Source organism: Saccopteryx leptura, chromosome 6 (assembly GCF_036850995.1).
Source record: "Saccopteryx leptura isolate mSacLep1 chromosome 6, mSacLep1_pri_phased_curated, whole genome shotgun sequence".
In the NCBI taxonomy this organism is placed as follows: Eukaryota; Metazoa; Chordata; class Mammalia; order Chiroptera; family Emballonuridae; genus Saccopteryx; species Saccopteryx leptura.
The window spans coordinates 145,087,434-145,101,368 of record NC_089508.1 but is presented as its reverse complement, the minus strand read 5'-3'; the positions used below and the strand labels follow the sequence as shown (position 1 = coordinate 145,101,368).

Here is a 13,935-nt window from a genome sequence, read left to right as displayed (position 1 = left end):
ATAGCAAAATGTGCTCTTTTAGTCACATTTAAGTGGCATTTAATTCAGTGTCATTAAGTACATGTACAATGTTGTGCAACCACAAACATCGCCACGAAGAGAAACTCTACACCAGGGGTCCCCAAACTACGACCCGCGGGCCACATGCGGCCCCCTTAGGCCATTTATCTGGCCCCCGCCGCACTTCTGGAAGGGTACCTCTTTCATTGGTGGTCAGTGAGAGGAGCATAGTTCCCATTGAAATATTGGTCAGTTTGTTGATTTAAATTTACTTGTTCTTTATTTTAAATATTGTATTTGTTCCCGTTTTGTTTTTTTACTTTAAAATAAGATATGTGCAGTGTGCATAGGAATTTGTTCATAGTTTTTTTTTATAGTCCGGCCCTCCAACGGTCTGAGGGACAGTGAACTGGCCCCCTGTGTAAAAAGTTTGGGGACCGCCTGACCTGTGGTGGCGCAGTGGATAAAGCGTCGACCTGGGAATGCTGAGGTCGCCGGTTCGAAACCCTGGGCTTGCCTGGTCAAGGCACATATGGAAGTTGATGCTTCCTGCTCCTCCCCCTTCTCTCTCTCTGTTTCTCTCTCTCTCTCTCTCCCTCTTTCTCTCCTTTCTAAAATGAATAATAAAAAAAAGAGCCATGCTCAATTAAAAAAAAAAGTTTGGGGACCTCTGCTCTACACATTAATCCATCCCACTGAGGGCCTTCTGAACCTAGGGCGATATCACTCCAGCTTGTGCCATCGCGCTGGTGATACAGAGAAACGGAATCCTGCCGGCAGTGCCAGACCAGCAGGGAAGCAGTGTCATAGGAAGCGCGGACTAGAGAGTACTGGGACTTCTGAAACGAGAGGGTCCCCGGCCCTGCTCTGAGTCTGTGCACCAGTGTGTGTGTGGAGGAAAATACTGGCACTTAGGCTGAATTCTCTAGAAACAGAGGCTGAGGTAGGGATTCTGCATAAGTGGTTTACGGAGATGGTCCACTTGAGAAAAGTCATGGATTGAGGGGAGCAGCATAGGGCAGGGGAAGAAGCTGGACAGAGATTTGGTTGCACAGGTCCTCCTTGGCCGCATTCAGGGGTGTCCAGCAGGAACAGCACCAGAGGTTAGTCCTCCTGGTGGCCAGGAGCCGGCCTTTTCCCCATATCAGCTGGCAGGCCGCCCAAGGGTGGGGATGCAACCTGTCAAGCCTTCTCAGGGGAGACAGTTCACATCAGCCCATGGACTTTCTCCAGAGAAGGCTGCAGCTGTGACCCAATAGCCTCCAGAACCTCAGCAGCTAGACGAGGGGACACCTGTCAGGAACCAAGGTCACCTACTACAACCAGTTAGGCTGTAACTGTGCTGTGTGATACACGAAGAGAAACTCACAGGGGTCTCAAACTCGCGGCCCGCCCACCAATTTTGTGCGGCCCGCAGACTGGCCTGCAGACTAATCCACGAAGTTTGATTAGTCTGCGGGCCGCACAAAATTGGTGGGCGGGCCGCGAATTTGAGACCCCTGGCTGTAGAACATGGTCACATTTTGGAAATGAGAAAAAAGAATGGAAAAGAGTACTCCCCAAACTTAGTATTAGTTGATGTTAGAACAATATATTTTCCTAGAGCCTAACTAAGCATTTCTTTCTTTTGAAGATCATGTAATAGAAAAACTGGAGAGGTGCGGGTTCTTTAATGATAACAGAAAGGACATATTCTTTCTGACTGTCCATGACGCTGTCCTTCACGTACAGACCCAGGTTAAATCCCGGGAAATTCAAGATTCCATTTTAGAAACGGTAAACATTTAACCTTTCTACATACGTATCTTTTCTGAACTATCATGATTTCTATAAATGGCAAAAATTCCACAAATATTGATTTAAATCCCAGCCTAGTGAGACGTTAAGCCACCTGGTTAACTTCTCAGAGCCTCTGTTTTCTCATCAGTAAAATGGGAGTAAAAACATTTACTCTGCTGGGCCAATATGAAGACTAAGTATGACTGTTTATAGGAAAGTACCTGGAAGTACCCAGTCCATATTAGTTCTGTAATGTGCAGGTTTACTAATAAAAGTAGGCGTTACCTGTAGTGCCTTTTTAGAATCTAGGCACCGTGTCTCGGATCTTATGGGATTTGTGTAAAAATGCAGTTTAAATTCTCAGCAGTCTAGAAACTCTTGATTATAAATGTCTTGAAATAAGACCCATTAGGTCATATGAGATCTTTGAAAAAGAAAAAAAATTAAAAGCCACGAATTAGCCCAGAGTTAACTATTCCTCACAAAACAGATAGACTGTGATTTCTTATGGGAGTCCTTACTGTGTCAGCTCTCTCATATACCTGGGGAGCTGAGCGCATGTGGTCTGGTGTGGGCTGGTTTCTTATGGGACTCCTTACTGTGTCAGCTCTCTCGTATACCTAGGGGGCTGAGCGCATGTGGTCTGCTGTGGGCTGGTTTCTTATGGGACTCCTTACTGTGTCAGCTCTCTCATATACCTGGGGGGCTGAGCGCATGTGGTCTGCTGTGGGATGGGCCAACAACTGGGCCTGACTCAAGAACCGCTTCTCTCCTGGACCTGTCACAGTGAATTTGGGAAATGAAAACAATACCTATACAAATAACTATAATAATTACTTCAGCAACACAGTCTACTCTATTTTAAATGGAAATTTCTCCTCCCTAAAATTTAGATAGATTCTGATTATAAACTGGAAGTTAATGTCTGAAGTAAAACTAATTTAGAAAACAATAGCACATTATTCTTCTAAGCTCCTGCTAGTGGACAGACTGCTCACTAATGCTGCTGGAAAGAATACTAGTCCCAAACACCAACATCTGGGTCTGACATACAAAACAGAAAAAAAGTAAAGCAGTAAAACCACAAATCTAACAATAACAACAACAACAAAACCAACATGCAAAATGCTCATCTGAAAACTCATAAACCTTTTTCTATGTAACTTAAAATTCTCTCTAATCCATAGGTAACAGCAAAGCAGAATCATATAAAGTATCTAAATCAAGACCCTTCATTAAAAATAAAATAGATCCAAAGTATCAAGTTCTTTCTCAACATGAAAACATGTGTTTTGATCCAAGGTCTCAGATTCCATGAGTATCACAGGAACCACTAACCAGCAGTGCCCTGCCCAGCGTTAGACTCAGCATTGTTGTAATCAGGAAGGCATCATGACTGGCTGGGATGAATTTTTTGACCCTGAACAAATGTCAGACTTAGTATAACTAAGTGCTTGTATTATGTACTTACTGGTACATGGGATAGAGGGTTGAGCACTAGTGGTGGCCTCTCAGGTCAGGAGCCTTATCCTTCTGTGTAGTATCCAGCACAAAGCCTTGCACCTGTTAGATGTATAGTAACGATGGTAAATCTTCATGAAGTGTGCCTTGTATGTATTATGGATATGGTATTGTGAGTGCAGTGATACGACTCTTTCCCCAACCCTTCATATGACCATCACAAGACCTATCTCAGGAAAGTCCCAATTTGTAGTTATTCCTATTCTCTAACTTCCCCATTGTGTCTGACCATCTACACAAGGAGCAGAGTCTCCAATTCATTTCCACACTAACACACAGAATTGGATCATTTATTTGTGTGATTAAAAAGTAGCTAAGGCCCTGGCCAGTTGGCTTAGCGGTAGAGCGTCAGCCCAGCGTGTGGAAGTCCTGGATTCGATTCCCGGCCAGGGCACACAGGAGAAGCACCAATCTGCTTCTCTATCCCTCCCCCTCTCCTTCCTCTCTGTCTCTCTCTTCCCCTCCTGCAGCCAAGGCTCCATTGGAACAAAGCTGGCCTGAGTGCTGAGGACGGCTCCATGGCCTCTGCCTCAGGTGCTAGAATGGCTCCAATTGCAGCCGAGCAATGCCCCAGATGGGCAGAGCATCGCCCCCCGGTGGGCATGCCAGGTGGATCCCGGCCCAGCATATGTGGGAGTCTGTCTGTCTGACTCTCCCTGCTTCTCACTTTGGAAAAATACAAAATAATAATAATAATAGTAATAATAATAAAAATAAAAATAGCTAAAAAGCTCTTTGAAATGTCACTTATTTTGATATACATTTGGAGTTGCTTGGGCATATTCTTTATGCATAAGACAAAGCCCAAACTGTTACTGGTGTCCTCTGTCATTGATTGCCACTCAAAAGCGGTTTCCTGAACAACCAACGTGGTCCATAGAGATCGGTTTCTATCTCCCATCAAGTTAATATCAATCCAGTTTAACTGAGGACTGTTTGTGTGTGTGTGACAGAAAAGGAAAGACAGAGAGACGGACAGACAGGGACAGACTGGAAAGGAGAGAGATGAGAAGCATCAATTCTTCATTGTGGCTCCTTAGTTGTTCGTTGATTGATTTCTCATATGTGCCTTGATGGGGGGCTGGGGGAGGGCTACAGCAGAGCAAGTGACCCCTTGCTTAAGCCAGCAACCTTGGGCTCAAGCTAGCGACCATGGGGTCATGTCTATGACCCCACACTCAAACTGTTGAGCCTGTGCTCAAGCCTGATGGCCCGTGTTCAAGCTGGTAGCCTCAAGGTTTTGAACCTGGATCCTCTGTGTCCTAGTCTGATGCTCTATCCATTGCACCACAGCCTGGTCAAGCAAACTTGGGACTGTTGATAGTCATCATCACGAGCCTATTTAGTGTATGCTAATGCTGTACTAAGTGCTTTTAGTTTAGCCCTTGAGATAAAGATGTTACTGACTGCTGAATCTTTCAGGCAGGGTGGGGCGCATCCTGAGCAGGCATGCACTTCAGAGGCTGGGGGAGAGAGCTGAGGAGAAGGTTAACAGTGGAGGACCATGCCAGTTCCCACTTGAATGTGAAGAAATGGTACAGGGAAAATTCTAAGTGAGAAATACAAACGGACAAGAAAGCTGAAAAGGATTTTGAAGTATGTAGATTATTATAAATGAGAAGCACCAGCAGCTCTTCAAGTCATTTTCAGTGGAGTATCAGGTGGGTTGATGTTATATTTTCAATAAATATTGTCTGTGTTCTCTTTGTCAAGATCTCCCTCATCCAAGACCATAAAGATCCTCTTGAATTAATGGAAGCAGAACTGACTGAAGAAGAACTTAATGTTGAGGATGAGGTATGAGCACTATTTTCTTTCAAAGAAAATAATTTGGATTAAATCTTGAATAAATAGAATAATACATATGGTGAGTATATCTGATACAAACTATTCAGAGAAAAAATACTTTAAAAAAATACCAAAAGGATGGCCTAATAGAAAGGAGAAAATGGGAAGACAGTAAGAACTTGGAACCTTCCTCCCAGGCATATAGTATGATCAGAAGCTGGAAGCAGTCAGCACACTCACTGGTCCTGATTTTATACCTCAAGCTCTGCATACTTTCTCTTCCAGAGACCTAAGAACCAGAGGAAGGGCAATTAGAGGGAGAAGGAATTTCTAATCTAGGGATTTCATAAACTTAAGAAATAGTATATGAGGGACAAAAACCTCATGACCTCATGACCTTTCTTCATCTGACTAATAATGGCTTAGAAAAGACTGATTCTGTGTATTTCTATTGCTCTTGGGAGCATCAGTCAATTCCTAGGAAACTTGACTGGAGCTTGAAGTTATCCAAGTAAACTTTATAGCTCTACCACTGAGTGAAATGGGACTAACAAAAGAAGATCAGAGAGTTTTAAAGTTGAAAGATGTATTAGAAATCAAGTAGTCCCACAGAGATCCCTCCTACACCATGTCTAAGGATATTCACTAAGCTTTTGGATGACTATTTCCAGATATTAACAACTAGTAGTTTTTCCAGAGAGTTTGTTACATGTTTGGAAATCTCCAGGTGTTAGCTGTGCTTGCAAAATTAGATTTGGCCTTTCTCTAATAACTGGTGACTGAAATCTGCCTTCTTTAGCAATACAAACCCTCCCACTGACCAGCCCTTAAATATTTGAGAGCTTCTCTCAGACTCCACTCCAGGTGGGACTCCTCCAGCTCCCTTTACCATTCCTTAGAGACAGAAAATTTGTCAATGCTTCTCTGGCAAGGAAGGTGACGCAAAACTGTAGACAGGGTCGGCCCAGCATGGCAATTAAGCAACCATGACTTATCTCATTAAGATATTTCTATTACTATGACTTTAAAAATATGTTTATTTTCATAATAGCTAGATCAAAATCTTTGCTTCTGTTGAGCAGTGGTCAACTAAAGACTTGGGGGCATTTTCACAGAAATTGTCATTCAGTTGGGCTCCCCATTTATATTTATGTAACTGGTTTTGAACCTTTGTGCAGTACTGCACATTTCCGGTAGATTACATTTTGTTTGTTCCCATTTATTGACATCCTTTTGAGTTCTGAGTCTATCATCCAGCATATTAATTATGCACCATCACTGGTGTCATATGCAGATCTGAGAAGCATGCCTTCTTTGCCCTGTTTCTGGTCTGATAAAAGTGTTGAAAAACATAATATTCAAACCCTATGTTATAACCAGGCAGTGAGAATGACAGGCAGAGAAGACTTCTGTTGAAGAAACACCCTGCTAGGGTGAATACTGGAGGCCTTGCTTAGTAGGCCCCGGAGTGTCATCAGTGAGCTGTGCAGTAGTTTATGACTATAGATAGAGGGCCAACTTAGTTGAGTACAAATCCATTTATCAAAATTGAAACTTTAGAAATCACCACATTATATAAAAGTATTTAAAAAAAATTTCCATTGATCTGAGAGAAAAAAAGGGAAGAAAGGAGAGAGAGAGAGAGAAATAGAGAGATAGAAAGAGAGAAACATCAACTTAATGCTAAACTGAGTTCCATTTATCCATGCACTCATTGGTCACTTCTCATATGCACCTTGACCATTGATTGAACCACAACCTTGGCATGCCAGCACAATACTCTATCCACTGAGCAACCCAACTTATATAGCCACAAGGGCTATATAGAAGTATTTTTGATTGCCACATAAAAAATCATTCAGGTAGGCTTCCTGTAGTTAGTGTGACGGTATAGCAGAGTGGTTCTAAGGACATAGGCTTTAGAACCAGATGAGTTTTAGCGCAACCTTGATTCTGCTACTTACTGGCTGTGTAGCCCAGGGCAAATTATTTACCCTGTCTTCATGTAAATAGAAACTACTGTTTCAGAGAGTTGTAAAAATTAAAAGATGCATAGTAAGTGCTCAATATTTAGTAATTATTACTTTAAAGCAATGAACAACTAAAGTGAACTATGAGTTGATACTTCTAGCTCTTTCCCTCCTCTTTCTGTAAAATAAATATATAAAATGTTAAAAATAAACAGTAATGATTGCTTTTAAACAAAACTAATTAAAGTATGATGAGTTACAAAATTAAGTTTTTACCCTATTTTTATTTATTTTTATTATGATGATATACACCTAAGAGGATAAATGTAAGCAACCAATGTTATCAAAACACATTTGTAAAAAAGATCTAAGGAGAATTCAGTTGTATTGACACCTTTCTTTCCGCTTTGTCTCCACAGGCTATGCGTAGACTTGCTTCTTGAAAGTGGGCTCAGGAGGTCCCTAAAAGCAAGGACCTCAGGGCCAAATTTAACCACCAGTATCATTCTATGCAAGCATTTTCTGCATTGATTATTTCTTTGGACTTGAAACACTCATTCTTTTTTCATTAAATTTTTTTAAAATCTTGGATTTTTAAAAAATCGGTTAGCCATTGAAAGTCACTTAAGATTGTTTCTAAGCTTTATTTATAAAATAGCTTACTTATACAATAAAATGTGCAAAATGGTGAAGAGAACTGTCCTGGTGATTTACAAGGTCTAGGATGTTCTGCTGCTCCAGGACATATGTAACAATGTTCACATGGGTTCTGGGTGCCTCTGTTCCGCCAGGGTAGGTGTGACTCCACAGCCTCTGTGGCCAGTTGGGTCAGGAATGATTATCATAACAAAACTCACTTCTGACCAGCTTGACCCCTTGACGGAATAAATGATGACATAGCTGTTAATGTATTTACCAATAAAAGCCTCAAAATCACTTGTGGTAAATACATCAAAAGAGTTTTTTAAATGCCGGTCTTCTTATTACCTGGTAATGAATGTTATATTGGCCCTATATGTAACTAGAATTCAGAATCAAAAAAATGGTTCACTTCAAAGCTACAGAACTGGGTTGACATATTTTAAAAACACTGATTTAAAGAGGTGAAGCAAAAAAATTATTGTGGTTTATAAAAACCTTTTTTTATATCATAATCATGGATCACAATTAAGATCAAATAAAATACATGAAAGACTATCTCTAGCTTAAAAATGCAATTTTAATTTAGTTTCAAACAATAATCATTGTGTGCAGGTACATAGTTGTATGATCTATTTAAAATCTAATACAAAAATTGTGCTATTTTGAACAGAAAACAATTTTGGTATGTTTATAAGACTGTGGTGATCAAAACAAGTTTATGTTTTTCTCTAAAATTTAGCAGTATGTAAAGTAAGTGGCCTTTAACTAAATTCCAACCACTGGCCAAAACAAAAAAGTCTGAAAAATAAACAACCTGGATATAAATCTATGTTTAAAATTAGTGTTTAAAGACAAAACATTCTACATGACTTCAATAGCAGAACAAAAAATTGTTTTGAAATATACACATTAAAAATGTATAGGTTTTTTAAAATCTATATTTTGAGCCAGAATATATTATTTTATACTTCTTAGTTTTACTTAATCTTTTCTGATGGCCAAAGATCTTCTAGGTATTACATGTGATATATAGGCTGTGGTCCTGTGGATTATTTTCATATATTTCATGAGTAAATTAACTTGTATTTTATTTCTAGAGAAAAATAAATACTCAAGTCCCCAAATGAGACAATGTCTTGCACGGTTGGCACGGATGAGTGAAATCCCTAGATGTGTTTGGCTATCTGAAAGCCGCATGTCTTATCTCTGTTTCTTCTTAAATATAGTAAGAAACAAGGTCTCTACTTCTGAAGGAATATTATCAGTGATCATACCAAATTGGTTAACTAAAAGAATCATCATCACCACCCGCTCCATTTTGCACACTGGAATTTGAGTGGGTTGTAATAGATTGTGATAATATCCCATTCTTTCCTGCTCATGCGTTATTCTACCTTTAATTGCCTTAGAATAGATTTCTCCCCATGTTGAATATAGTATAACCAGGATTATAATGTTATCTCATTTTCATAGTAGTACTTACTTCTAATGGCAACAAATCTTATCTCTAAAGAGTAAAAATAATAAAGCCTTGCAGAAAATGGATGAATACCTCTGTTGAATAGAGGAAATATGCACTGCTTATTTTTTTGTTAGTTAAATGAAACACCAAAGTTCCCCTTTATATGTAATAAGGCTAGAGTTTTGTGAAATCCTGGCTCCATCTGTGACTAGATAAGCCCAGTCTATTTGACTAGTTTACCAAGCACACTCTAGGAATACTGTCCCTTCTAGGCATTTTTTGAATAATGAGCATATTTTAATTTTGTATTGCCAAAGGAAATTTTACTTGAAATTGCAATTGTCTTTTGTTATGTTTTTAAACTATATAAGATTCTAGTATTGTATATGAATTTAAATAAGTAAAAATATCAAATCATACATTTGGAAATAATTGCACATATTTTTTATTAAATGTAAAGATACCTTTTAAACTACTCTTATGTGTCCTTTCTGAGCAACCATCTTCTGTGTGTGTGTAATTTCTTTTTATAAAAACATAGTGCAATGAACAATGTTACTCACAAATAACTCAGTTAAATCTTAATTCTTACTCAAATATTTCCAGCTTTTTATGCAATAATTTTCCTTATTTTAAACAAGCATGTCATGCTGGTGTAACAGACATATCACAAGGATACAAGCTATAGTGCACTGCCTGAGGAACTTTCACCAAACAGCACACCATGTAAACAGCACCCAGACCAATAAACAGAATATGACCAGCACCCAGAAGCCCTCTCATGCTCCCTCCCAGAAATTGTCCTAAGGGGTAATTACTGTCCTGACTTCTAACACTTGTTTTTTGAACTTCATATAAATGAAATCAAACAAGATTATTCCCCCTCTTTTGTCTGTTTCTTTAAACTCAACATCACAATTGTGAGATTCACACGTTATTGCACATAATCATTTGTTAATTTTCACTGTTGTATAGTATTCCATTGTCTGAATTTATCACCATTTATTTATTCACACTATTTTTTTGTGACATTTGTGTTTTTTCCAGGTTCTGGCTTTCATGAATAGTGCTGTTATGAACATTCTTTTTCATTTTTGTTGTGAATACATGCACCCAGTTCTGGAAAGTGGAGTTGCTGGGTCAAACACATATGTTGTGCTTCAGTAGATAACATAGTAGACGTTTAGTATTGGCAGCAGACTTTTATCAAAAGTGATCATACCAATTTATACCTCTTTTGGATGTGAATTAGAGTTCTAGTTGCTGCATATTTTTATAGATATTGGGTCTGCATGTCTTTTTCATTTGAGCTTTTCTTGTAGGTAGGTGTGTAGTAGTATTACATTGTGATTTAATTTGCATGTCACTGATGAACTAAACAATTTGAACACCTTCTCAGATGTTTATTATCATTTAACTCCCTTTTTAATGAATCATCTGCCCAACTCGTTTATCTATTTTATTTTTGGTCATCTGCCCTTTTCTAAATTCCCTGTGAGAGTTTGTATAGTAAGGGTAGAAATCCTTTGTTGAAACTATGTATTGTAAATATTTTACTCTATGGATTTACTTTTCACTCTTTTAATCATTTCTTTTGATGAACAGAAGTTCTTAATTTTAATGTAGTACAATTTATCATTTTCCCCTTAGTGACCTTAATGGTTTGCCATTTAATTATTTATTTATTTTTGGTATCTAGTTTAAAAGAGCTTTGCTTCCTTAAGATAATGAAGATATTTTCCCTATGTTTTGGGCTTTTTAAAAAGGTTTTTATTCATTTTAGAGAGGAGAGATAGATAGATAAAGATAGAGAGAGGAGTGAGAGAGAGAATGGGGGGAGGATCAGGAAGCATCAACTCCCATATGTGCCAAGACCAGGCAAGCCCAGGGTTTTGAACTGGCGACCTCAGCGTTCCAGGTCGACCTTTATCCACTGTTGTCACTACAGGTCATGCTTCCCTATGTTTTGTTTAAAATGTTTGTTTTACCTCTTCCATTTAATTATATGATATATCTGGAGCCAATTTTTGTACATGATGTGAGTCAAGGGGTGACGATACTTATCATTTTTTTCAAAAAGAGATATCCCCCTGGCCCAATACCTTTCAATAAAAATGTCACCCTTTCTCTTTCTTCAATGTAGTATCACCTTTATCATAAATCACCTGAATGTAAATGTTCATGTCTGTTTCTGAACTCTCTACTCTGTTTCATTGGCTTATTTTTCTGGCCTTGTACCAATACTTTAACTGTCTTGATTACCACAGATTTTTTTTTCTTTCTTTTTTTTTTTTTTTTTTGCATTTTTCTGAAGCTGGAAACGGGGAGAGACAGACAGACTCCCACATGCGCCCGACTGGGATCCACCCGGCACGCCCACCAGGGGCGATGGTCTGCCCCTCCGGGGCGTCGCTCTGCTGCGACCAGAGCCACTCTAGCGCCTGGGGCAGAGGCCAAGGAGCCATCCCCAGCGCCCGGGCCATCTTTGCTCCAATGGAGCCCTGGCTGCGGAAGGGGAAGAGAGAGACAGAGAGGAATGAGGGGGGGGTGTAGAAGCAAATGGGCGCCTCTCCTATGTGCCCTGGCCGGAAATCGAACCCGGGTCCCCCGCACGCCAGGCCGACGCTCTACCGCTGAGCCAACCGGCCAGGGCCACCACAGATTTTTAGTAGCTCTATATATTTGGAAGTGTAATTTTTCCAGTTTGTTCCTTTCCTATTATATTTATTTATGCCTAGCCATCTTTATTTCTATCTATATTTTAGAATAGCCTATCTATTATTAACAAATACTATGAATATATTTCCTAGAATTAGCAAAAACTTTCATGAGGGACAATGACCCTCAAAAAATTAAATTATGCTTTACATGAAATAAAATAATAGGCCCTGACTGGGTGCTTCAGCGGATAAAGTGTTGACCTGACACACCAGAGGTTGTGAGTTTGATCCCTGGTCAGGGCCCATATAAGAAGCAACTGAAGGGTGCACAACTAAATAGAACAACTAAGTAGAACAATGAGTTAATGCTTCTCTCTCTCTCTTCCCCCTTCTACACACCCTCTCCCCTCTCCAACCAATGAAAAAATTTTAAAAAATAAATAATGTATATTGAAAGTCACATAAATTAATCATTGCTGTTTTATTAGATGATACAAAATGCAAAAGCAACTTGAGTTTTGTATTTGTTTGTTTGTTTTAGGTTAGATAGAAATACAAATTTTGCTTGACCTGTGGTGGCGCAGTGGATAAAACGTCAATCCGGAATGCTGAAGTCCCCATTTGAAACCCTGGGCTTCCCAGTCAAGGCACATACGGGAGTTGATGCTTCCTGATCCTCCCTTTCTTCTCTCATACAAATTTCAACTCATATGCTTCACAAATGTACATGGTAGACTCCTGGGTTGAGGTCATGTGTCTCATTGGGTTTGAGATATGTCCAGATACTGCCACTGAAGGGCAAGGCTAAAGAGAATTTTGTTTAATGATTGCGGGCCTCCAGGGAGAGAGAGAATTTATTCTAAAGCAAGAAGGATCAGGCTTAAAGAGTTGACCCAGTATCAGAGCTTAGTTGTTGGTGAACAATGGTAATTGGAGGTGATATAGGGCTGTGTTACTCTGGGCTATGTTCTAGAGCCAGATCCATAAACTCATGCTTGGGTCCTATGAAGAAAAGAAGCTGCAAATATACAACCCAAAGAAGCTGCTTTACTGAGGCCTCTATAAAAGGATGGTCACATGCAATGTTCTTGGCACCCACCATAAAAGTATAACTCCAAAGGTAAAGGAAGACATTCTGTACTGGCTCCAGGCACATCTGCAGCTCTGAATACCTCATGTCTTAACGATGGTGACCAGCAAGAATGCGTGGAGGAGAACAGTCCCGGATAGAATAGACTTGCTCATGAATACATGTGAGGCACTCTTTGGAACTTCCAGAAATATTTGAGGGTTGCTCTCTCTAGGACTTAGACCTATGTGATAAGATGAAATAGGAGTCTAGAAAGTATCCATCATGCAAAAAGTAGAACAATGTAACAAAAGCCACATTAACTTTAATCACATAAACTTTAGTTTCATAAAGAAGCCATATAATAACAAGTAGAGAGAGAAAAATAAAAACAATGAGGGAAGGAAAGGAGGTTAAAGGGGGGAAAAGAGACATATAAAAAAGTGAAAAATCTACCAAAGGCATTAGGAAAGGGAAGGGAGGGAAATAAGAAAGGGGAATTAATTGAAAAAACAGAAAAAAGGAAGGCTAAAATAAAAGGTGGAGAGAAGATGAGAGAAGATATAAGGAAAAAATAGAAAGAAACGATAGAGAGAAATTGGTAGTGGGCAAAGAAAATTCAAATAGAGAATTAATTTCAATACAATCATGTCATTTAAGAACTCAGAGGCCCTGGCCAGTTGGCTCAGTGGTAGAGCGTTGGCCCAGCATGCGGAAGTCCCGGGTTCAATACCCAGTCAAGGTACTCACTAGAAGCGAGTATCTGCTTCTCCATTTCCCCCCTCCCTTCTCTCTATCTCTCTGTTCTCCCTGCATTGGAGCAAGTTGGCCTTAGGTGCTGAGGATAGCTCCATGGCCTCACTTCAGGAGCTAAAATAGCTTGGTTGCTGAACAATGGAGCCAGAGCCCCAGGTGGGCAGAGCATCACCCAGTAGCGGGCTTGCCGGGTGGATCCTGGTCAGGGTGCATGTGGGAGTCTGTCTCTCTGCTTTTCCGCTTGTTACTTAAGAAAAATTAAAGAAAAAAAAAGAACTCAGAGAATTT

General features: G+C 39.6%; 1 protein-coding gene across 3 annotated transcripts in view; it reads left to right on the top strand.

Annotated features, from left to right (window-relative positions):
- SLC26A4 (solute carrier family 26 member 4) overlaps positions 1 to 9,592 on the top strand; it is a 57,287-nt gene extending 47,695 nt beyond the window's left edge. For all 3 annotated transcript variants that reach the window (XM_066343383.1, XM_066343381.1, XM_066343382.1), the window contains 3 exons: positions 1,634 to 1,776; positions 5,014 to 5,097; positions 7,478 to 9,592. In XM_066343383.1, the coding sequence (XP_066199480.1) occupies positions 1,634 to 1,776; positions 5,014 to 5,097; positions 7,478 to 7,501 (251 nt within the window). In that variant the 3' untranslated portion in view covers positions 7,502 to 9,592. The remainder of the gene's footprint in view (positions 1 to 1,633; positions 1,777 to 5,013; positions 5,098 to 7,477) is intronic.
- Positions 9,593 to 13,935: the final 4,343 nt, after the last annotated feature.